A 25,773-nucleotide genomic window follows, 5' to 3' on the forward strand; every position below is an offset into this window, starting at 1 on the left:
GGGCAACAAAAGCTGAGAAATCTATTTCATGCAAATGCTGAGTGATGTGACACACAGCAGCTGCCAGTCAGAGTGAAGGCTGGTTGGTTGTTGGTTATTTTCATGTAGGTGTTAGCACCTGCTAGGCTCTACAGTAGGCCTACCACACCTCCAGCAGTGCCCACTAGGCTGTAAAACATGAAGCATTTTTTGTCATCAGGGTTTGATAATGAAATCTTAGAAATCATTGACATTATGTTTATATCAGCAGATATATCAAGAGGGCTTTTTTTAGTTCCTAATTCAGGTTTTGTATCTGCCTCCCAGAAATCTAGCTCAACTCTCTTCGTCTCTCTCTCTCTCTCTCTCTCTCTCTCTCCTCTCTCTCTCTCCTCTCTCTCTCTCTCTCTCTCTCCTCTCTCTCTCTCTCTCTCTCTCTCTCTCTCTCTCTCTCTCTCTCTCCGTAATTCCTTCTGTGTCCTGTAGGTGGCGATAGAGAAAGAGCAGCTGGACAGGCAGAGAGCAGAAGCGGAAGCCGCTGATGTCAGAGACACTCTGCAGAAGGTAAACGACAGACACACAACAGTCGATTTGCAGGAGGGTAAAGGATCAAGTCCAGACCCCGAATATCTGCCGACATAATGATGTTGCGGTAGATCATTCATCTGCCAGCAGCTGTTCAGAGCTTTATCAACATAATTATTATACAGATAACACCAGACAACATTATAAAAAGTATTTCTTCCTGAAAATATTGGGATGCTGGACAATTGATGAAGACAAAAATAACATATCTGTTGTTTCCGATAGAAATGTGGAGAAAGATTAAAATAAAGTGGATTTTTAATTGTACATTTTTGCTGATGCATTTAAGTTAACATTAAATACTCTGCCGGTGCCTGAAGAGCATCAACAGACAGCATCTGTAATTGTGGGAATCTTTTCCCATCTGTCTGTCAGTCACCAGCCAACCGGACAGACGGTTCACTTCTGTTTTAACTAACTGTTTTAAACTGTTTTAATTGGGTTTGTCCTACATGGAGGAGGGTTTTTTATGCCGTTTTCGTGGTTTACGATCTGCTGCTCGTTCACTTCGATGAATTTGATCAGTCGGTCGCAGTAAAAACAGTTACCCTGTGTGAGTGGAAATCTGTTTCTATTTCATTCCTACTGACCGCCAGAGGGTGATGCTTTAGCACCTGGATAACTACATGTGCACAATCACAGAGAGGTCGAAAATATATACCAACAAATTCACACCATTGGATGTGACCTGGGTGACGTCACTGGTTGTCTTTATATGCCAGACGCACCCAGCGCTCGCTTCTTTTCTACATTCTCGCATTCTGAAGAGGTGAGAACGCATTTAGCTACGATTGCCGCTCTCGCTTGTAGCCTTGCAACCCACTTTCGGTTGGAGCTACATGCACTGCACATGTCCTCCAGAGGCTGTGAGACACGGCTTCACTGTTTTGTATTCTTTGATTTGCCTGTCATGAGTACACCTTCCTCGCTAGGTGCGCGCCTTCGCCGCTGCCCTGCTGAGTATTTTCCTCTGTGTACAGTTGAAGTCATTAGCTGCTAGCCACTAACCCTTTAGCTGTGTTGTTTCGACAAAAGCTGGCTACTCGTTTAGTTGTGTCGCTAACCCTGTTAACTACGTGGTAGTGTGTGTATCAGAACCAGTATAGTGTACTGTGTTGGGCTTGCCGTAAGTGTTTTCCACTCCTTGAAGTACTTTCTTCTGCGCTGCCCCCATTTTACTAAGTTCAACAGCTCCGCTAGCACCTACTGTTGTCATTTCTGTAAGTGACTTAGCACTTGGGCTGTGAGTATTTCAGCTGTGTGCATCGTGTTATTACTGTGGCCGTGAGTGCTTCACGCTCCGTGCCTCGTGTTAAGATTGTGGCTGTGAGTGCTTCACACTTCATGTCTCATGTTAAGTCTGTGGCTGTGAGTGCTTCACGCTCCGTGCCTCGTGTTAAGATTGTGGCTGTGAGTGCTTCACACTTCATGTCTCGTGTTAAGTCTGTGGCTGTGAGTGTTCCACGCTCCATGCCTTGTGTTACTATTTACACTGCGTGTGATTCACGCTTTGTTTTTCTATCTGTAATCGTCAGGGCTTGTGTTAGCCATCTGCACACAGTTCACAATGTTGTCAGGGCCTTTGTTGCATGGCTGTAGTACCTGTTTGGCTCCCTTGGGCCCAGGTGATGGACATATGTTTTGCCCCTCATGTCTTGGGATCGGACACCTGAGGGGAAGCCCTGACTGGTGATGCCTGCCTTAATTGTGCCAGAATGCCACTGGCAGAGAGGTCTGCTAGATTCGTAGCATTGGAAAGTGGGATGCCTAGTGGGACATTGGCCTCCAGCCCCAGGAAGGAATCAAAGTGCCGTAAACGCCCACATGCAGGGACCCCTTCTGCTAAGATGGTTACTCATGACTATGCTTTGGCTGAAAAGGTTGAAACGTTGACTTCTGTTTGCTCAGATTAAGTCCTTGTTTCTGAATCTACAGCATAGGGATGCCGTAACAGTTCCTGTTGTCCCTAATGAGGCTGATGAGACCGATGTAGTTGCTCAGCAGGAAGAAGATGCCATGTCTATTGCTGCAACTGATTCCTTGTACATCACAAGTGATACAGACTGTGTGGAGGACCAGGATGAGAGGAGTCTCTCTCCAAGCCATTCATTGGTGAGCTCTCACACCTCTGAGGCACAGTTCCTGCCGCAAACCAGACCGGGACTATTCTTTGTCCAGCAAGCTGTTCAGTTGGCTTCATCCAGGCTCGGGATCGATAATCTCCCCCTATCCGAATCTTGCAGAGGTACACTCCGTTCACTGCCAGTTCTTCCAGGCCAAGTATTTAGACCTGCGGTCCAACAAACTTTGGAGCATGCTGTTGAGGCTAGTAAATCTCGGCAACAGTTTGTTGACCTACACCGGTCTTCCAGGCCTCAGCCAGTCAGACGTGCTACAGCTTTTCACTCTACATCCAGGCTCCCGCCTACTCTCAGAGCTGCACGTGCCTTCGCAGTTGAGGGCCAGCTCTCCCAGCGGCCTGCCTTTCAGGAGCCTACGGGCAGACCCCCGAGAACTGAACGGTTTCACAGAGCTTCCAGTAATCGCGCCCAGTGGTCCTCAGGGATGCGAGGCAGAGGTGGTCGGGTCTGACTGCCAACATTTGGCCCCCAGCCGTTTTTCACTAAATCATCTCAGGCACTGGGAGGCTCAAGTTCAAGACCCATGGGTGAGTTCAACCTTGTTCGAGGGTTACAGAATTCAGTTCATATGTTGTCCTCCAAAGTTCAATGGGGTGAGGATGACCGTTGTTTCCGACCCAGTGCAGTCTGCCGCCCTACAGCTGGAGATTTTGTAACTCCTGGAGAAGGGGGCCATAGAGCCATTTCACAGTTCAGACCAGTTCAGGGGGTTCTATTCAGTTTACTTCCTTGTTCCAAAGAAGGATGGCGGCTTTCGTTCTATCCTCGATCTCCGACGTCTGAATCATTATCTCAAGGTGCTGCAGTTTCACATGCTCCGCACAGTAGATGTCCTTCAAGCTATCACACCAGGAGACTGGTCTACAAGTGTCGACTTAAAGGACGCCTATTTCCATGTGCCAGTGGCACCTCGTCACAGGCATTTTCTCCGCTTTGCTTTTAAGGGTCAGGCATACCAGTTCAGGGTCCTTCCTTTCGGCCTCTCTCTCTCGCCCCTCATACATGTACCAGATGTGTGGCTGTAGCACTAGCCCCACTGCAAGTTCTCGGATTAAGAATCCTACTCTACTTAGCCGATTGGCTTGTCTGCACTCCGACTCAGGAGCAGGCGCACAACGACACAGCTCTTCAACTCCCTAACTGTGGCTGCATCGCCATCCACAGGATGGTGAGGGGTGTCTGGAGTCCTCAGGAGAGACTACAACACATAAACGTGCTGGAGCTTCGCACTGTGTGACTGGCTCTCAAGCATTTCCTCCCGGCCCTGAGAGGAAGACATGTTCTTGTCCGGTCGGACAACACATCTACAGTCTACCACATAAACCATTACGGGGGCACCAGGTCCAATCACTCACTGGCAGAAGCTCGGAAGCTTCCCCTATGGGCGTTGCCTCGCCTTCAAAGTGTCAGAGCAGTTCATCTGCCCGGCGTACAGAACAGTGCTGTAGATTTACTCTCCAGACAGTAACCACCACCGAGAGAGTGGAGACTGAACCCTATTATGGTCCAGATGATCTGGCAGAAGCACCTCGACACATTGCCCACGGTGGTACTCCCTCTCGGAACCAGACAGCCCACTGGGGCAGGATGCGCTGGCTCTCCCATGGCCGGACTGCCTCCTTTATGCCTTCCCCCCTCTTCCACTGCTAATGTTGACACTGCACAGGATAGACCAGAGCAGCCACAGGGTGCTGCTGGTTGCTCCGTTCCGGCCTGGGAGGATTTGGTTTCCCATGATTTACAAGCTCCTCAAGGGGAACCTTGGGCTCTCCCGGAGAGGAAGGATTTGTTGTCACAGCTACAGGGGAGGATTTGGCACCTTCACCCAGAACGCCTTCGACTGTATGTGTGGCCATTGAAGGGCTGGACTCCTTGTTAAGTTCTTGTGACCAGGCTGTTGTTCAGACTATCCTTAACTCATGTGCTGCTTCTACCAGGGCTTTGTATGGCAACAGATAGAAGCAGTTTGCGCGGTGGTGTGAGAACCAAAAGTTAGACCCGGAGCATTGCCCTGTGCCTGTTCTACTCAAATATTTACAAAAACTGCTGGAGAAAGGACTTTCTGTCGCTACCTTGAAGATTTATGTTGCTGCAATCTCTGCCCAGCACGTCTACGTTGATGGCCGGTCAGTGGGTTCACACCTCTTAGTGTGTCGTTTTTTTGAAAGGTGTTCTACGTTTGCGGCCTCCAAGGCTTGCACGCGTACCTTCATGGGACCTTCCTCTAGTCCTGGAGGGTTTAAGCTTATCCCATTTCGAACCATTTGAAAGTGCTGATCTTAAATGGGTGTCAGTGAAGACTGCCTTTCTACTTGCACTGTCTTCGGCTAAGCAGGTGGGAGAGCTCCATGCCCTATCAGTCGCTGGGGACTGTTTGCGATGGAATTCTGATGGATCTGGGGTTACGTTGTGGCCTAATCTGTCCTTTTTACCCAAGAGAATTTCAACCTTTCATGTTAACCAGCCAGTTTCCTTGGCTGTGTATGCCCCGCATTCTGATCCAGGATTATCTGTCTCAGGTTCCCTGTGTCCTGTCCGAATGTTGAAGCGGTACATTTGTGCGACTGCTGGGATTCGTAAAACAGATGTCCTGTTTGTGTGTTACGGTGATCACAAAAAAGGCTGTGCTGTCTCAAAGCAGCGACTTTCACATTGGGTCGTGGATGCCATTTTACGAGTATACAAGTCCAGGGGTCTTCAGCCTCCTAAAGTTATGTGCCATTCCACCAGAGGGGTGTCCACCTCCTGGGCTGCACTGAGAGGTGTTCCTTTCAGTGATATTTGTGCTGCTGCTACTTGGGCTTCGTCCTGTACCTTTGCCCGCTATTACAGACTGAATGTGGCTGCTCCTCCTGCGGTGACTTCAGCGGTGTTGTCTGCCTCCACTCCCCACTGCTGATGCGAGGTGAGTGTGACTCTTCGTGACCTTGTTGGTATTAAGTCATCCAGGTGCTAAAGCACTGCCCTCTGGCGATCACTTGGAATGAAATAGAACGAGAGTTATGAATGTATCTAAGGTTCTATGAATTCCGGATGACTGCCAGAGTTGCTTGTCACTCAGAGTCTTGCGAGTTCATTCCGAAAAGAAGCGAGCGCTGGGTGCGTCTGGTATATAAAGACAACCAGTGACGTCACCCAGGTCACATCTAATGGTGTGACTTTGTTGGTATATATTCTTGACCTCTGTGCTGCGCACATGTAGTTATCCAGGTGCTAAAGCACCGCCCTCTGGTGGTCATCTGGAATTCATAGAACCTCAGTTACATTCGTAACCCTTGTTCTACACCTTATTTAAAATGACATGACGTCTTTTCTTTAGCTTGAAGAGTTACCATGTCAGATGCGTGTACAAAGTTAATCAACATGTTTGGACCCTTTGTTGATGATGCATAAGTATTCATGTAACCAACCGGCTGTTTTAAAGTTTCCTTGTGTTTACTTCAGTAATCGTGCGCGTGTGCCTGCTGCCAGACAGACAGTTTCCTCTCAGCCGGCGTGTTTTCAGCTCGCGTCCTACATGACGTGGTTTGGCTCATGATGGTGTTTGTTCTAAATAATACTGGGCTGATTAATTTCTTCAACTCAAAAACATCTGAACATGTGAAAACTGTTGCAGTTCCCTTTAACACAGGAAATCACAAAAACAGGTTCACAGCCACAAAGTGTGACCGGGAAGCGTGTGAGTTGGTGTTTGTGATTTTAGCAGCACAGCTTCTACAGACATCTTCAGGAATAAAGATGCTAACTATGTTAGCTGCGTTGTTCCCGTCCTGTCCTTTGACGTTATGTCGTTAAGGCGATGCTGTTGTTCGCATCATTTTCCTGTTGAAGCCACTTTAAAAAGGGTGTATAGTGATGTGCCAGAGTGGGCGGAGCTACAGACTGTCAGTCAGGTTGTGTCTGTCACAGTCCAGGGAGTGTGTGCTGCGTCTCTCATCCTCTGAGTGTGTGCTGAAGAGGGACGTGGAGGATGGGCGGGACGCTTTGGACAAGATGGCTGCCCTGAATGAAAGTCTGGCTGCAGACAAGGCGGAGCTAAACAGACAGCTGCTGCAGGTACCAGTGCTCGCTTGCTGACCTCACCTCTGCAACCCCCCCCCCCCGACTGACGTCTGTGTGTCTGCAGGCAGAAGCTGAGCTGTCAGAAAGCCGGACACAGCTGCAGGCGCTGAGGTCAGAGGTCAGCTCTCTGCACAGACAGGTGAAGTCGCTCGAGCTGCAGTGCAGCCAGCTCAGGTGAGTTCAGAATCCATCGTCTTCAGTCCTGAGTGTAAAGAGAAACACTTGATCCTGAACAGACCACAGATAGTAAGCTGGTCGCTTCTGTGAGGTGGCAGACTCAGACGGCCACGTGACCCCTGACCTCAACATCAAAGCCAAATCCTGAACATTAACTTTTAAAATGAATTGTCGCACAGCTATTTCAGATTGGTTTTGAATGTTGTCCCTCGATGTGAATATTAGAAATCGGAAGCTCGCGTTTTTATATTCATTTGTTTGGTCCTGAAGATGCTGTTTGGTGTTCTTCAGAGCTCAGGAGCAAGTAGAGGCAGACGCCATGCAGGAACTGAGAAACAGACAGGAAGAGACAGAGGTCACCATGGAGGAGAAGGAGAGACAGCTTTCCTTCCTGATGGAAGAGAAGGAGAAGGCTGGACAGCAGCTGGAGGAGGTGGGAGGAGCAGGAGTTGACTGAGGGTGTTGATGTTTCACAGGCACTGACTGGTTCTGTTTTGACTGCAGCTGAACTCTCAGCATGCTGCAGTGTGTGTGGAGCTGAAGGAGGCACTGGAGGAGCTGCAGCAGGCAAAGGAGGTGGTGAGGAGAGGAGTCAGACAACAGGAGGAGCAGCAGAGGGAGACGAACAGGCTGCAAGAGGAGCAGGGCATTTTGCAGAGACGTGGGGAAGAGCTGGAGGAGGAGCTAGAGGAGCTGCGGTACTGAAACACTTGATACTGAGTGAAACCTAAATGACTCCTACCAGCACTGCCTGAGGGGGGCGCTACTGTGGCACGTGAGCCACAAAGGCTAATAATGATCGCTGGCATACTGCGAGTCGTCAGGGAAAAGTTTAGCCGTGTGGCTAACCACCTGTGAGCAAGCTAAGCTCACAAACCACTACAGTGTCATAGGAACACCAGCTAACTCAGCTGCAAGTGGATAATACGTTTAATGATTTCTGAGGCAAATTTGTACGACATGAACGTATCAGAGAACTGACGGGAAACCATGTCCATCATAAAAAGTCATTAAAGAAAATCATCATGGTACAGAACACAGTCATATTGTACGTACTCGTAGATGCCTGTGAATGTCTCTGTGAAAGCTTCAGGCTGGTAGGTATGATGTCCATGTCCTCCATCTCGCTCTCTGCAGCTCCCGGTCGGTGTCTCTTCACCAGCAGCTGAGTCAGCAGAAGAAGCAGCTTTCACAATCTGAAGTGGACCGATGTCAGCTGGACTCACACATCCACACTCTGCAAGACACCAAAGACATTTTACAAGGTGAGACTTGAGCCTGAGTGACAGACGGCGAACAGGCGGGCTGCAGGAGGTTTTGTGGGTTTGATGGAGGAAGATCAAACTGAAGGGCAACATGGTCATAAGTGAGAGTGGAACCAAGGAGGAAGAATGACATATGCAGGTTTGGTCCGACCCAAAGAACCAGACTATGTTGTTGACGGGGTGAGTGACAGGGTGAGGGGTGTCAACATGGGAGGAGTCGGTGCAGGTGAGGAGCCGAGGGAGGAACATGGTGGGGGTGAGGAGCTCGCTGAAGACGGAGGACGGGATGCAGAAAAATCCACAGTGTGCAGTCTGGATGGAACAATGTGAGGAGGAGATCAGAGTGACCCTTGAATTAAAGGTCAGGTGGAGCATGAGGCCGAGTTACGGACAGTAAAGGGAGCGCTGGAAAAGGCACGAGAATGTTGGGATGGATGTGTGGTGTTCCAAAGCAGGACAGAATAAGAATCGAGGGAATCAGAGGAACAACAAAAGTAGGAAAAACACCTCAAAGGCGAGGAAAGTGGGTTTTAGAGGTTTGAATTTGTGATGAGATGATGAATGAGTCACTAAAGGAGGGCTGAGAGTGTAAGAGAAAGAGGGGAAGACTGAAGGTTCTTTCAGCCCTTCAAAAACTAGGATCCTCACAAACAGTTCCTGTAATTCTTCTGCCTGATGTTAATTAATCTCTAATCTGACAGGTTGGACTACAAGGTCACGCACATCGCCGGGTTTCTTTATGATGTCATAAATGGTTAAAGCTGTTTTTGCTGGGTTTGTGTGTTTTGCCGCTCATCCTTCCACCCATCTGTAAAAATGGGTCTTGGCCAGTGGTGGGCACAGCGAACCAAAAAGTTAGCTTCGATAACCATTAATCAGATAACTGAAAAGTTAAACTGCTAAAAAAAAATTATCTTTATTACAGATAACCGATAACTATTAGTATTGATTTGGACGTGGCCACGTCAGATTACACTGTCGGCTTCTGATAAACCAGTTTCACTTTAAGTGCCGCAGGGGCTGCTGGGTAAATTCAGGAATCACAAACACAACACACGAAAAATGAATAAACAAAAAATAAAACCCCAAACACTGTCATCATCTTTCAGAAGCAGTAACTCAGTATTAGAAGTCACAGTTTATCTCGGTATTAGATACAGCGTCATTTACGAACTAAAAGCTGACGCTTTTTTCACACACTTCCAACCCTGCAGCTTAAACAACCGAAATACATCCATTAATGCTTTGATTGGCAGAATAAAATACACATAGTAAATATAAATTCTTACCTGTTAGTTTCAGTGGGATTATCTAAATAAATAATCCACATAAAGCATCCTCTTTTAAAATCCAAAACAATGTCTAAATGCGAAGAAAAGTCCCTCCCTCTGTACACACAGCTGCGCCGTGAGAGCTCCTCTCTCCCAGCGAGTCTTGTTGATTAAATTACAGCCACAACGGAATAAAATAATGTTAAAATTAGTCTTTGTTTTTGTGTCGAGTGGACGAGTCACTGTAACGTCCAAAGTGAACCTGAACTACACTACCCACAATGCTCCCTGCGTCAACCGGCCAATCACGTTTTGCGCTTAATGATGATGTCATCAGCAAGTGACAGGCAGCCAGTCTGCTCCATGGCTAGAAACACACAAATGGGCTAAAATGTTTGATTTTAGGGTTTACAAACGTTTCTGACCGTTAAACTTTACCAGCAAAGAAAATGTTAGCGGACTGAAAGTTATCGGAACTAAATTTATCGGAAGATAATTAGTCCAATGATGGTTTTAAAACTTATCTGAAAAGCTAATATGATAACAAAAATATTAGCTTCGATAATTATCGGCTATCCGATTAGTTGAACTGTGCCCACCACTGCTCTTGGCCCCGCCTGGGGACATGACTTCAGTCTGTGGCATCAGATCAGTGCTATAAGCACTTGCGCGATAAAACATGCATTCGGCCATGTTATATTATTTCACACGTGTAGATATGAACTGTGAGAGCGCAAATTATCTCTGCACGCACACTCAGAGGAAACTGCTCCTCTAGCGAGGACAAGTGCTGCGAGGGAGGAGGAATATGTGACCAGCACTAGTGTGCCTAAATTGAGAGAGCGGTGACATGACGAGTAAGAAAAAATCGGTCACATGACTCCTGGTGCCATCTTGTGTTCAAAATAGTGCTGGCTGTTATTATGTCTGTATGTAAATCAGCTATTTTATTTATTTATTCACTGAAAATGACGGGTTATTGTGCATTTGGAGGCACAAATAGACACAACAAGGGCTTCAATATGTACAGATTCCCTTCAGATCCAAACAGAAGAAACATTTGGGAAAATAAATTCAGCCGTGTGGGATGGAAGTGACTTCATCATCAAAGCTTTGAGAGGTAAATTTATTGTTCAGTCCCGTGTACAGTAAAACTCACCTAAACTGTCATTGTATAAACCAGATATTCACAGTCACCGGACAAAAACAAGTCCCAAAGTTTTTGTTTTGTTTTCTATGGAATAAACACTGTATATAACAGATTTTGTACAGCGGATTTTTCGCTCACATCAGATAAAATGTCCCGTCTGATCACAACGTATTTCCATGAAACCCCTCACATGTGGGACCGGAGTCATTTCTGTGATTAAAAGCCAGACCGTTTATTTTTTCACACCGTGCTCAGACTCCGCAGTCTGACGTGCACATCAGGCTGCAGGCTGCACAGTGAAAGCAGCAAAGTGTCAACTCACAGCCGGCTGTGATTTGACACTTTTCTGCTTTCACTGCTTCGTCTGCCATCATATTATAACAGTTTTTATAGCGCACACGCTGATTACAGATGGATCAGAAAAGTCCACAACTTTACAGCACGAAGTCTGTGAAAGAGGAAATTGCTCAGCTTACCTTTGATTTGGAGGTGATGATTGTAGAAAGAAAAGCTTGTTGAGGGTGAAATTAATCCAGAATAAAGCAAAATCTAGAGACGGAGAACTTTAAAACTGTCACACGTCATTGCATGACACGGACTTAGAGGCGCAGCTGCATAAATCAGGCTTTAAATTAATTAAATAAATCATCATAAATTGTACATTTATGTAAATTTGATATCTTAACTATTTTTATATTTATTTTGATAGTGTCTGTACCTGGATGTTGCTGTATGTGGTTAAATGATTAAAAAAAAAATGTTGAAAACATTAAAGGCTCATTCAGTAGTTCAGCACAGTTGGAGCCAAAATGGCGCCGTGTTCAGAGTTCACGCCATTCTATCAAGGCACAGCGCGGCCCCGCCCTCTCCAAGCTGATTTCTGCTCTTACTCAAAACTTGTTGCACTATGGGGGAGGGAACCAGGGGTCAGTACTAGCTGTGCTGTGATTCGTCATTTCTGAAGAGCGAGATTTGTTTGACGGCCCTCCTCTCAGACACAGAACTCTGCTGAAAGGAAGACAACAGCGTCTGGGCCAGGGGTGGGCAAATATTTTTTGCAAAGGGCCAAATGAGAAACAGAAAATATTGTGGAGGGCCGGGCCAGAAGGCTAAACTCAAGTCTTCACAATAATAAATTTATTCCTATAGAAAAAGCAGTAAATAGCATTGTTTTGACAAAGTAGATGTTCTGATTATTAAATGGAAAAAAGCTTAGAAAAGATTTTCCAAGACAATAGTGAAGAAAATGTGAAACATTTCTGTCTCGTTACATTTGTGATCATTTTCAGTCACATTGACCCCAAAACGAGAGTTACGAATGTAACTACGGTTCTATGAATTCCAGATGACCGCCAAAGGGCGGTGCTTTAGCACCTGGATGACTTAATACCAACAAGGTCACGAAGAGTCACACTCACCTCGCATCAGCAGTGGGGAGTGGAGGCAGACAACACCGCCGAAGTCACCGCAGGAGGAGCAGCCACATTCAGTCTGTAAAAGCGGTCGAAGGTACAGGACGAAGCCCACGTAGCAGCAGCACAAATATCACTCAAAAAGACACCTCTCAGTGCAGCCCAGGAGGTGGACACCCCTCTGGTGGAATGGCACATAACCTTAGGAGGCTGAAGACCTCTGGACTTGTATACTCGTAAAATGGCATCCACGACCCAATGCGAGAGTCACTGCTTTGAGACAGCACAGCCTCTTTTGTGATCACCGTAACACACAAACAGGGCATCTGTTTTCCGGATCCCGGCAGTCGCACTAATGTACTGCTTCAACATTTGGACAGGACACAAGGAACCTGAGACAGATAATCCTGGATCAGAATGCGGGGCATACACAGCCAAGGAAACTGGCAGGTTAACATGAAAGGTTGAAATTCTCTTGGGTAAAAAGGACGGATTAGGCCACAGCGTAACCCCAGATCCATCAGAATTCCATCGCAAACGGTCCCCAGCGACTGATAGGGCATGGAGCTCTCCCACCCGCTTAGCCGAAGACAGTGCAAGTAGGAAGGCAGTCTTCACTGACACCCATTTAAGATCAACACTTTCAACTGGTTCGAAAGGGGATAAGCTTAAACCCTCCAGGACTAGAGGAAGATCCCATGAAGGTACGCGTGCAAGCCTTGGAGGCCGCAAACATAGAGCACCTTTCAAAAAAACGACACACTAAGAGGTGTGAACCCACTGACCGGCCATCAACGTAGACGTGTCGGGCAGAGATTGCAGCAACACAAATCAAATCAATTTTATTTATATAGCGCCAAATCACAACAAACAGTTGCCCCAAGGCGCCTTATATTGTAAGGCAAGGCCATACAATAATTACGGAAAAAATCCCAACGGTCAAAACAACCCCCTGTGAGCAAGCACTTGGCAACAGTGGGAAGGAAAAACTCCCTTCATGGGAACCCCCCAGCAGTCTAAGTCTATAGCAGCATAACTAAGGGATGGTTCAGGGTCACCTGATCCAGCCCTAACTATAAGCTTTAGCAAAAAGGAACGTTTTAAGCCTAATCTTAAAAGTAGAGAGGGTGTCTGTCTCCCTGATCTGAATTGGGAGCTGGTTCCACAGGAGAGGAGCCTGAAAGCTGAAGGCTCTGCCTCCCATTCTACTCTTACAAACCCTAGGAACTACAAGTAAGCCTGCAGTCTGAGAGCGAAGCGCTCTATTGGGGTGATATGGTACTATGAGGTCCCTAAGATAAGATGGGACCTGATTATTCAAACCTTATAAGTAAGAAGAAGAATTTTAAATTCTATTCTAGAATTAACAGGAAGCCAATGAAGAGAGGCCAATATGGGTGAGATATGCTCTCTCTTTCTAGTCCCTGTTAGCACGCTAGCTGCAGCATTTTGAATTAACTGAAGGCTTTTCAGGGAATTTTTAGGACAACCTGATAATAATGAATTACAATAGTCCAGCCTAGAGGAAATAAATGCATGAATTAGTTTTTCAGCATCACTCTGAGACAAGACCTTTCTAATTTTAGAGATATTGCGCAAATGCAAAAAAGCAGTCCTACATATTTGTTTAATATGCGCATTGAATGACATATCCTGATCAAAAATGACTCCAAGATTTCTCACAGTATTACTAGAGGTCAGGGTAATGTCATCCAGAGTAAGGATCTGGTTAGACACCATATTTCTAAGATTTGTGGGGCCAAGTACAATAACTTCAGTTTTATCTGAGTTTAAAAGCAGGAAATTAGAGGTCATCCATGTCTTTGTCTGTAAGACAATCCTGCAGTTTAGCTAATTGGTGTGTGTCCTCTGGCTTCATGGATAGATAAAGCTGGGTATCATCTGCGTAACAATGAAAATTTAAGCAATGCCGTCTAATAATACTGCCTAAGGGAAACATGTATAAAGTGAATAAAATTGGTCCTAGCACAGAACCTTGTGGAACTCCATAATTAACCTTAGTCTGTGAAGAAGATTCCCCATTTACATGAACAAATTGTAATCTGTTAGATAAATATGATTCAAACCACCGCAGCGCAGTGCCTTTAATACCTATGGCATGCTCTAATCTCTGTAATAAAATTTTATGGTCAACAGTATCAAAAGCAGAACTGAGGTCTAACAGAACAAGCACAGAGATGAGTCCACTGTCTGAGGCCATCAGAAGATCATTTGTAACCTTCACTAATGCTGTTTCTGTACTATGATGAATTCTAAAACCTGACTGAAACTCTTCAAATAGACCATTCCTTTGCAGATGATCAGTTAGCTGTTTTACAACTACCCTTTCAAGAATTTTTGAGAGAAAAGGAAGGTTGGAGATTGGCCTATAATTAGCTAAGAAAGCTGGGTCAAGTGATGGCTTTTTAAGTAATGGTGTAATTACTGCCACCTTAAAAGCCTGTGGTACATAGCCAACTAATAAAGATAGATTGTCTGTCTAAATCTTAAAGGTAGTGACAGAGTCCTTTCTCCAGCAGTTCTTGGAAATATTTGAGGAGAATAGGCACAGGGCAAGGCTCCGGGTCTGACTTTTGGTTCTCACACCACCGCGCAAACAGCTTCCATCTGTTGACATACAAAGCCCTGGTAGAAGCAGCACATGAATTAAGGATAGTCTGAACAACAGCCTGGTCACAAGAACTTAACAAGGAGTCCGGCCCCTCAACGGCCACACATAGTTGAAGGCGTTCTGGGTGAGGGTGCCAAATCCTTCTTGTAGCTGTGACAACAAATCCTTTTTCTCCGGGAGAGCCCAAGGTTCCCCCTCGAGGAGTTGTAAATCATGGGAAACCAAATCCTCCTCGGCCAGAATGGAGCAACCAGCAGCACCCTGTGGCTGCTCTGATCTATCCTGTGCAGTGTCAACATCAGCAGCGGGAGAGGAGGGAAGGCATAAAGGAGGCAATCCGGACACGGGTGAGCCAATGCATCCTGCCCCAGCGGACTGTCTGGTTCTGAGAGGGAGTACCACTGTGGGCAATGTGTCGAGGTGCTTGAAGCGAAAAGGTCTACTTCCGCTACACCATACTTCTGCCAGATCAGTTGGACCACAATCGGGTTCAGTCTCCACTCTCCCCGTGGTTGTTTCTGTCTGGAGAGTAAATCCGCAGTGCTGTTCTGTACGCCGGGCAGATGAACTACTCTGACACTTTGAAGGCGAGGTAACGCCCATAAGAGAAGCCTCCGAGTTTCTGCCAATGAGTGATTGGACCTGGTGCTCCCCTGATGGGTTATATGATTGACTGTTGACGTGTTGTCCGACCGGACAAGAACATGTCTTCCTCTCAGGGCTGGGAGGAAATGCTTGAGAGCCAGTCGCACAGCGCGAAGCTCCAGCACGTTTGTGTTGGAGTCTCTCCTGAGGAATCCAGGCACCCCTCACCATCCTGTGATTCCACACAGCCCCCCAACCTTTGAGTGATGCATCTGTACAACCACCTCTCGGCGAGAAGGGATGGAGCCTAGAGGGGACACCCTTGCAGATGAAGTCCACGTTCCCACAGGGTCTGAGGTGCAGAAGGCACTGGTTGGAGAGTCGTACAAGCCTGTGCTGATGCAACTTTGAGTTGAGGCCTAGGTTGTTGATCCAAATCTGTAGGGGACGTAAGAACAGAAGTCCCAAAGGTACCACTAGCGACACTGCAGTCAATTTGCCCATCAACCGGAGCAGCAAACCAAAGGCAGCATCACAGCCTGTTGAATGTGAGAGACGAGACGAATTACATCGTCCACTCTCTGCGGGGATGGCGATGCAGTCACAGTTAGGGAGTTGATGGCAATGCCGATGAAGGTCGTTTCTTGACTGGGAACAAGAGAACTCTTTGCAAAGTTCACTGTGAGTCCATGGTTCAGTAGAAGATCTGTGTTGTTGTGCTCCTGCTCCTGAGTTGGAGCGCAGACAAGCCAATCAGATAAGTAGGGTAGGATTCTTAATCCAAGAGCTTGCAGTGGGGCTAGTGCTGCAGCCATACATCTGGTAAATGTACGAGGGGTGAGAGAGAGGCTGAAAGGAAGCACCCTGAACTGGTATGCCTGACCTTCGAAAGCAAAGCGGAGAAACTGCCTGTGACGAGGCGCCACTGGCACATGGAAATAGGCGTCTTTTAAGTCGACACTTGTGAACCAGTCTCCTGGTGTGATAGTTTGAAGGACGTCTACTGTGCGGAGCATGTGAAACTGCAGCACTTTGATATAATGATTCAGACGTCGGAGATTTAGGATAGGACGAAAGCCGCCATCCTTCTTTGGAACAAGGAAGTAAATTGAATAGAACCCCCTGAGCTGGTCTGAACTGTGAACTGGCCTCTATGGCCCCCTTCTCCAGGAGTTCCAAAATCCCCGTTGTAGGGGTGGCAGACTGCACCGAGTGGGGAAACAACAGTCATCCTTACCCCATTGAACTTTGGAGGACGACATCTGAACTGAATTCTGTAACCTTCGAACAAGGTTGAAATGACCCATGGTTCTTGAACTTGAGCCTCCCAGTGGCTGAGTTGATTTCGTGAAAAATGACTGGGGGCCAAACGTTGGCAGTCAGACCCGACCACCTCTGCCTCGCCATCCCTGAGGACCTCTGGCGCGATTGATGGAAGCTCTGTGAAAACCGTTCAGTTCTCGGGGGGTCTGCCCGTAGGCTCCTGAAAGGCAGGCCGCTGGGAGAGCTGGCCCTCAACTGTGAAGGCATGTGCAGCTCTGGGAGTCGGCGGAAGCCTGGATGTAGAGTGAAAAGCTGTAGCACGTCTGGACTGGCTGAGGTCTGGAAGACCGGTGTAGGTCAACAAACTGTTGCAGAGATTTACTAGCCTCAACAGCACGCTCCAACGTTTGTTGGGCCGCAGGTCCAAATACTTGGCCTGGAAGACCGGACAGCGAATGGAGTGTGCCTCTGCAGGATTCGGACAGGGGGGACTGCGCACGCACACCTGACGTCTAGTGATGGTAAGGGTTAGACATCAGTCTGCCAAGCTCTCTGGACATATAAGCAAAAGTTTGGAGTGAGGCATCACTAAGACTTTGCATAGCATCATCAACCTCTGCCTCCGTCAAAGGCTTTGAGAGGGCACGGGCTAAATTGGACAATGAGTTTGCCTAGGCGACTAATGCGAGCAGCTATGTCATAGCTTTTGGTGAGGGAGGTCATCAGTGCCCTACACTGAGGTCGTGGCAGCGGGCATCGGCCGTTGCAACATCAGCTGGAGCCACAACCAGGTTCGCATAAATGCTGTCAACGGTGGGCATACGGTTCAGACCATACTGCGCCACAATCACACATAGCAGCTAATGGCTCTGCAGTCTTGTGATAGATAGGTCAGTGATTTTGGGTCTGCCCAACATCGGTGGAGTTCCTCGATATATGGTTGTGAAACTGGAATGTTGAACTAAAGCTTCTCAGTGACTTTGGAAAAGGCACTTAAAGCGGTGGTTTCCACAGGGGGATTGTCGACCCCAAGCCTGGATAAAGCCAGCTGAACAGCTTGCTTGACAAAGGATAGTCCAGATCCGGTTTGCGGCAGGGGCTCTGCCTCAGAGGTGTGAGAGCCCACTAATGAATGGCTTGGAGAAAGACCCCTCTCATCTTCATCCTCCACACAGTTTATATCACTTGTCATGTACAAGGAATTAGTCGCAGCAATAGACATGGCATCTTCCTCCTGCTGATTAACTACATCGGTCTGATCAGCCTCATTAGGGACAACAGGAACTGTCACTGCATCCCTAGGCTGTAGATTCAGAAGCAAGGACCTTAATTTGAGCAAACTCAGAAGTCAACGTTTCGACCTTTTCAGCCAAAGCATGGTCACGAGTAACCTTCTTAGCCAAAGGGGCTCCTGCATGTGGGCGTTTACGGTGCTTTGGTCCTTCCTGGGACTGGGAGGCCAAAGTCGCACTAGATATTCCACTTACCAGTGCCGCAAGTCTAGTAGATCTCTCTGCCAGTGGCATGCTGCACAATTAAGGCAGGCATTGCCAGTCCGGGCTTCCCTCAGGTGTCCGATCCCAAGACACGAGGGGCAAAACATATGTCCATCATCTGGGCTCAAGGGAGCCAAACAGGTACTACAGCCATGCAACAAAGGCCCTGTCAAGCAGGCAGCGGCAAAGGCGCGCACCCGGCGTTTAGGAAGGTGTACTCACGACAGGCATCAGTCAAAGAATACAAAAAACGGTGAAGCCGTGTCTCGCAGCTTCTGGAGGACGTGTGCAGTGCACGTAGCTCCAACCGAAGGTGGGTTGCGAGGCTCCAAGCGAGAGCGGCAATCGCAGCTAAATGCGTTCTCAACCTCTAAGAATGCGAGAATGTAGAAAAGAAGCGAGCGTTGGGTGCGTCTGGTATATAAAGACAACCAGTGACGTCACCCAGGTCACATCCAATGGCGTGACTTTGTTGGTATATTTTCTTGACCTCTGTGCTGTGCACATGTAGTTATCCAGGTGCTAAAGCACCACCCTCTGGCGGTCAGGAGAAATGAAATAGAACACATTTTGAGTTTAATATATTCATGAAACTGAAACTTTCTGTTGGAACAAGGAGGTTCTGAGCTTTCTGAAGACGTCACATCAACTGTCATTATGTAAACCAGATATTAAAGACGAGTCACAATATCACTGTCACTGAACTGTACAGAAAAAGAGAAAAGTGTCCCAGTGCACTCGATCTTATCATGTCTCTGCATGACTACATTTGTATTTTCCACCACTTTCCACATTTTAGTGTTTTTCAGGTTTTTTTTTCTTGTTCAGTGAGAGAAATCTGGTCTCTGTTGATCTTTAACAAGCGTATCAAAGTCAGGCTGAATGTCTGAGTTGGAGATGTGAAGCTGACAGATGATCATCAGTGAGAGACGACCTGCACCTGCATTTATTAAACTGCAGCAAAATTCGACATTCAGCATCCACCTCTGTCTTGTTGGCATGAGCGGACATTTTTGAGGAGCGATGAACATTAATTGGATTTATCATTTCCAAGAACAAATTAAAATAAAAAAAATAAAAGCAATGCGGTTTTAGTTCGGTCATAAAGGCCTCCGGCCACATGTCGGCAGCAGAACGAAGGAGAAAAAAGTCAAAGCCACAAATCATCGAGAAAAGGTGGATGAATGATCCTCCATTTCCCATCACCGAAACGCCTGCACACCAACAGCGCACGAGTGTGAAAACGAAAGATTCACGATCATGGGACTGAAAGCGGTTTTAAAACCAAACTGCCTCCGGCGCTGGATTCATGGCTACATCCACCATCTCCATCTCTGTCCCCACAGATAGTTCCACATGGATCATGGCGAACGTGATGGCGCCATGCCGGGCTGTGTGGCATGGGTCGATCGCTCCGTGCCAGACTCTGCTATACTCCACAGGACACGCACACGCAGCCACGAGCAGCTCAGGAGGTGGACGAAGGTCACCTGCAACACTGTCTTGACAGAATAGTAAATATTTTATTCTTTAATTTCCAGGTGTTTGTGGGCTGGACCGCGTCTGCCAAAAGGCCGGATATGGCCGGCGTGCCTTAAAATGCCCAGGTGTGGTCTGGCACCGATCAGACGGGGGGACCGATCAGACGGGCGGGCCGAGCATACCGTGATTCACTTTCCGGCACGTTCAACAGGAGTGCTGGGGAGGAGTGGGAGACACGTGCCGTAGACCCTTCTGGGAATAAGGTTAGGGCTTTGATTGGCTACCTCTTCTTCTTCTTCGGTGTCTGGGAAGATGTTCCTTCAGGTTGTCTTCTTCATTTCACTAGACTTCCGTGTCTGAGAGGAGGGCTGTCAATCAAATCTCACCCTTCAGAAACAACCAATCACAGCAGAGCCAGTACTGACCCTGGATCCCTCCCCCATAGTATTCGAGTGAGAGAGCAGAAATCCGCTTGGAGAGGGTGGGGCTGTGCTGATCACATGTTCCTCCTCGCTCGCAGCACTTTTTCTCTGGCTCAAGGAGCAGTTTCCTCCGAGCGCGCGTGCAGATAATTTGTGCGCTCACAGTTCATATCTACGCGTCAAATAATATAATGCACCCGATGTGTGTTTTATCGCGTAAGTGCTTAGGGCACTGATCTGACGTCATGTGAGTTGGCCCAGTGTCATGTCCACGGCGAGTCATCGACTCTGATCAGAGGAAAGCACCGGGACCAGCAGGCCTCGGGCCTGTGTGCGTCTTCATTAGCCACATAAGTCCAGAGTGGAATAGGACACAAGCAGGTGGAAGAGACTGGCGGTAACAGCAGTACTGACATGACTTAAGATTCTAAAAAAGACTTGATCAACTTTCAGAATAAGGCATCACTCTTTTATTTTGAAGGTGAGATTGAGTGTCTGAGAGGAGAGCTGGAGAGAGTGACAGCTAAGGAGGAGGAGCTGGAGGAGAGCAGCGAGAAGGACAGACAAGAGCTGCAGCGGCTGAAGGAGCAGGTGAAGGAGCTGAGAAGACGACATGAGGAGAAGGAGAAGGAGGAGGCCTGGCAGCAAGAGAGGCAGGTACTGTGCCAGGAGTTGGGATTGAAGGATGGAGAAGTGGAGGTGCTGAGGAGCAGGATGGAAGGACTGATGGAGGAGAAGCAGGCAAGTGAGAAAATGTTGGAGCAGCTTAGAGAGGAGGTTCAGAAGAGGGAGGAGAAGAGGAGGGAGGAGGCAAGGCAGAGCAATGGAGAGATTGAAGCACTCTGTGACCAAATGGAGACACTGGAATGTGAGAAGGAGGAGAGGGAAAAGGAGATGACCCAACTACAGAAGAGGGTGGAGAAGGAGACCAAAAGATGGAGATGTCAGGTGGAGGAGTCAAAGAGGAGCTGGGAGGAGACTGTGAAGGAGCTGAAGCAGAGAGAAGGTGAGTTTGCCAACCTGAGGAGACAGCTGTTTGTACTCGAGAATGACCGAGTGGAGGCGATTAAAGAAAAGCAGCAGCTCCTTGAGAAGGAGGCAGTACAGCAGGTTGAGGAGCAAAGACGACAACAAGAAGAGACAGAGATGAAGAAACGGGAGGAGCAGCTAATGGCAAGGTTGCAAGCAAAGGATGGAGAGGTGGAGCTTCTGAAAGTAAAGATTAGTATTGCTGAAGAAGAGCGAGAGGAGATGAAAAAGGAGGTGCAGCAGAGGGAACATAGCCTTGAGAGGAAGATGTGCACTATACAGGAGCGAGAGGAGGAGGTGGAGAAGTTGAAGCACCTCCTGAAGCTGGCGGCAAAGAGGGAGGAGGAAGACGCAATGGACCATCAGGAGGTCAACAGCAAACTGATGGAGAAGGAGGTGAGGGAGGAGCAGCTGGCAACACTACTGAGAGAGACCCGGGCTCTGCTGGAGCAGGAGAGGAGAGAAGGAGCAGAAAAAGATGATAAGCTTTTCTCCCAGGCCAGGGAACTCCTCCAGGTGTCTGCTGAGAGTGAGGGAGCACAGAGGAGAGCCAGAGAAAAGGAGGCTGCTTGTGGACAGATGGAGGAGGAGATAAAGGAGTGGCACAACAAGGCAGAATGGTGGGCAAGTGAGGTGACCAGACTTTCTCAAGTCCTGAAAAGGAGAGAGGAGGAGGTTCACCATCTAAGACAAGCTGTAGAGGAAGGAGAGGAGGAGGAGGAGAGACAGAGAGAAGGGCTGAGGAGTGCAGAGGAAGAGAGGAGGAGGATGGACAGCAAGCTGAAGGAGATGGAGGAAGAGAAGAGGAGACTGGAAGGGAAAGTGAGGGAGATGGAGGAAGAGCAGGAGGAGGAAAAGGAGGTGCTGAGGAAAGCCAAGGAGGAGAAGAGGAGGCTGGAAGGAAAGTGGAAAGAGATGGAAAAGGAGGTGACTAAACAAAAGGAGACACTAAGGAGCTCAGAGGAGGAGAGAAGTGAGCTGGAATGTCAACTAAATGAGATGTATGATACAAGAAAGGCAGACCAGGAGGTGCTGAGGAGAGTCTGTGAGGAGAAGGAGAAGCTGGAAGACCAGCTGAGAGGGCTGGAGAAAGAAAGGAATGAACAGAAAGACCTGTTGAGTAGAGCAAAGGAGGAGAGGAGGAGACTGGAAGATGAACTGAGGGAGGCACAAGTGACACAACGGAGCTTACAGGTCAGAATCGAGGAGGTCCAGCGAGTTGATCGACTTCTGAGGGAGGAATGTCGGGGGTCCAGAGTGAAGGAGCTTCAAGAGGAGATGGCAAGTTTGTTGGTGGAGATGAGGAGGAAAGATGAGGAGGTGATGACTCTGAGAGAAGTGGTGCAGAGGGAGAGGACCAAAGCCCAAGAAGCACTCAAGAGTAAAGAGGAGGTGGTGATTGCCCTCAGAGAAGAGGTGCAACAGGAGTGGAGGCAGAGGAGCGAGTTGCAACAGTTACTGAGGAGAAAGGGAGAGGAGGTGTCAGCCCTCAGAGAGGAGATGCAGCGGGAGCAGAGAGAAAAGGAGGATGCTCAAGATAAACTGTGGAAGATGACAAAAGAGGTGTCCCTCAAACAGGAGTTGAAGATGCAGGAGGTGCAGGAAGAGCTAAAGAGGAGGATGGAGGAGATATCAGTCAGAGCAGAACAGTGCAAGGAGATGCAGAAGGAGCTGAAGAGGAGAGAAGAGGAGGGCGTCAGTCCTTAGAGAAGAAATTCAGAAGGAGTTAAGGAGTGAAGAGGAGGTGTCAGTCCTGAGAGAAGACGTGAAAATGGAGCGAAAGCAGAGAGAAGACATGCAGAAGGAGTTGAGGAGAAGAGAAGAGGGAGGCGTCAGTCCTTAGAGAAGACGTGAAAATGGAGCGAAAGCAGAGAGAAGACATGCAGAAGGAGCTGAAGAGGAGAGAAGAGGAGGTGTCAGTCCTTAGAGAGGAGATGCGGCGGGAGCAGAGAGAAAAGGAGGAGGCTCAGGATGAACTGTGGAAGACGAATAAAGAGGTGTCCCTCAAACAGGAGTCGAAGATGCAGGAGGTGCAGCAAGAGCTAAAGAGGAGGATGGAGGAGTTATCAGTCAGAGCAGAACAGTGCAAGGAGATGCAGAAGGAGCTGAAGAGGAGAGAAGAGGAGGCATCAGTCCTTAGAGAAGACATGAAAATGGAGCGAAAGCAGAGAGAAGACATGCAGAAGGAGGTGAGGAGAAGAGAAGAGGAGGTGTCAGTCCTTAGTGAAGAGGTGCAAATGGAGCGAAAGCAGAGAGAAGAAATGCAGAAGGAGTTGAGGAGAAGAGAAGAGGAGGTGTCAGTCCTTAGTGAAGAGGTGCAAATGGAGCGAAAGCAGAGAGAAGACATGCAGAAGGAGTTGAGGAGAAGAGAAGAGGAGGTGTCAGTCCTTAATGAAGAGGTGCAAATGGAGCGAAAAAAGAGAGAAGAAATGCAGAAGGAGTTGAGGAGAAGAGAAGAGGAGGTGTCAGTCCTTAGAGAAGACATAAAAATGGAGCGAAAGCAGAGAGAAGACATGCAGAAGGAGGTGAGAGAAGAGAAGAGGAGGTGTCAGTCCTTAATAAGAGGTGCAAATGGGGCGAAAAAAGAGAGAAGAAATGCAGAAGGAGTTGAGGAGAAGAGAAGAGGAGGCGTCAGTCCTTAGAGAAGACATAAAAATGGAGCGAAAGCAGAGAGAAGACATGCAGAAGGAGGTGAAGAGGAGAGAAGAGGAGGTGTCAGTCTTCAGAGAAGAGGTGCAAATGGAGCAAAAGCAGAGAGAAGACATGCAGAGGAGTTGAGGAGAGAGAAGAGGAGGTGTCAGTCCTAAGTGAAGAGGTGCAGATGGAGCGAAAGCAGAGAGAAGAAATGCAGAAGGAGTTGAGGAGGGAGCGAAAGCAGAGAGAGAGAAGAAATGCAGAAGGAGTTGAGGGGAGAGAAGAGGAGGTGTCAGTCTTCAGAGAAGAGGTGCAAATGGAGCGAAAGCAGAGAGAGAAGACATGCAGAAGGAGTTGAGGAGGAGGAGAAGAGGTGTCAGTCCTTAGTGAAGAGGGCAAATGGAGCGAAAGCAGGAGAAGACATGCAGAAGGAGTTGAGGAGGAGAGAAGAGGAGGTGTCAGTCCTTAGTGAAGAGGTGCAAATGGAGGGAAAGCAGAGAGAAGACATGCAGAAGGAGTTGAGGAGGAGAGAAGAGGAGGTGTCAGTCTTTAGAGAAGAGGTGCAAATGGAGCATCTGTAATTGTGGGAATTTTCCCATCTGTCTGTCAGTCACCAGCCAACCGGACAGACGGTTCACTTCTGTTTTAACTAACTGTTTTAAACTGTTTTAATTGGGTTTGTCCTACATGGAGGAGGGTTTTTTATGCCGTTTTCGTGGTTTACGATCTGCTGCTCGTTCACTTCGATGAATTTGATCAGTCGGTCGCAGTAAAAACAGTTACCCTGTGTGAGTGGAAATCTGTTTCTATTTCATTCCTACTGACCGCCAGAGGGTGATGCTTTAGCACCTGGATAACTACATGTGCACAATCACAGAGAGGTCGAAAATTATACCAACAAATTCACACCATTGGATGTGACCTGGGTGACGTCACTGGTTGTTTTATAGCCAGACGCCCAGCGCTCGCTTCTTTTCTACATTCTCGCATTCTGAAGAGGTGAGAACGCATTTAGCTACGATTGCCGCTCTCGCTTGTAGCCTTGCAACCCACTTTCGGTTGGAGCTACATGCACTGCACATGTCCTCCAGAGGCTGTGAGACACGGCTTCACTGTTTTGTATTCTTTGATTTGCCTGTCATGAGTACACCTTCCTCGCTAGGTGCGCGCCTTCGCCGCTGCCCTGCTGAGTATTTTCCTCTGTGTACAGTTGAAGTCATTAGCTGCTAGCCACTAACCCTTTAGCTGTGTTTCGACAAAAGCGGCTACTCGTTTAGTTGTGTCGCTAACCCTGTTAACTACGTGGTAGTGTGTGTATCAGAACCAGTATAGTGTACTGTGTTGGGCTTGCCGTAAGTGTTTTCCACTCCTTGAAGTACTTTCTTCTGCGCTGCCCCCATTTTACTAAGTTCAACAGCTCCGCTAGCACCTACTGTTGTCATTTCTGTAAGTGACTTAGCACTTGGGCTGTGAGTATTTCAGCTGGTGCATCGTGTTATTACTGTGGCCGTGAGTGCTTCACGCTCCGTGCCTCGTGTTAAGATTGTGGCTGTGAGTGCTTCACACTTCATGTCTCATGTTAAGTCTGTGGCTGTGAGTGCTTCACGCTCCGTGCCTCGTGTTAAGATTGTGGCTGTGAGTGCTTCACACTTCATGTCTCGTGTTAAGTCTGTGGCTGTGAGTGTTCCACGCTCCATGCCTTGTGTTACTATTTACACTGCGTGTGATTCACGCTTTGTTTTTCTATCTGTAATCGTCAGGGCTTGTGTTAGCCATCTGCACACAGTTCACAATGTTGTCAGGGCCTTTGTTGCATGGCTGTAGTACCTGTTTGGCTCCCTTGGGCCCAGGTGATGGACATATGTTTTGCCCCTCATGTCTTGGGATCGGACACCTGAGGGGAAGCCCTGACTGGTGATGCCTGCCTTAATTGTGCCAGAATGCCACTGGCAGAGAGGTCTGCTAGATTCGTAGCATTGGAAAGTGGGATGCCTAGTGGGACATTGGCCTCCAGCCCCAGGAAGGAATCAAAGTGCCGTAAACGCCCACATGCAGGGACCCCTTCTGCTAAGATGGTTACTCATGACTATGCTTTGGCTGAAAAGGTTGAAACGTTGACTTCTGTTTGCTCAGATTAAGTCCTTGTTTCTGAATCTACAGCATAGGGATGCCGTAACAGTTCCTGTTG

The 25,773-nt window shown here is 47.9% G+C and overlaps 1 protein-coding gene across 1 annotated transcript in view; it reads left to right on the top strand.

The window, feature by feature from the left end:
- si:dkey-230p4.1 (trichohyalin) overlaps positions 1-25,773 on the top strand; it is a 109,000-nt gene that overhangs the window by 40,692 nt on the left and 42,535 nt on the right. Inside the window, exons 14-22 of the mRNA XM_034187250.1 lie at positions 466-543; positions 6,615-6,761; positions 6,832-6,941; positions 7,236-7,377; positions 7,449-7,642; positions 8,082-8,209; positions 20,404-22,379; positions 22,844-23,140; positions 23,613-23,723. Coding sequence (XP_034043141.1) covers positions 466-543; positions 6,615-6,761; positions 6,832-6,941; positions 7,236-7,377; positions 7,449-7,642; positions 8,082-8,209; positions 20,404-22,379; positions 22,844-23,140; positions 23,613-23,723 — 3,183 coding nt within the window. The remainder of the gene's footprint in view (positions 1-465; positions 544-6,614; positions 6,762-6,831; positions 6,942-7,235; positions 7,378-7,448; positions 7,643-8,081; positions 8,210-20,403; positions 22,380-22,843; positions 23,141-23,612; positions 23,724-25,773) is intronic.

The sequence above is a fragment of the Thalassophryne amazonica genome, chromosome 14 (assembly GCF_902500255.1).
Source record: "Thalassophryne amazonica chromosome 14, fThaAma1.1, whole genome shotgun sequence".
Classification (NCBI taxonomy): domain Eukaryota; kingdom Metazoa; phylum Chordata; class Actinopteri; order Batrachoidiformes; family Batrachoididae; genus Thalassophryne; species Thalassophryne amazonica.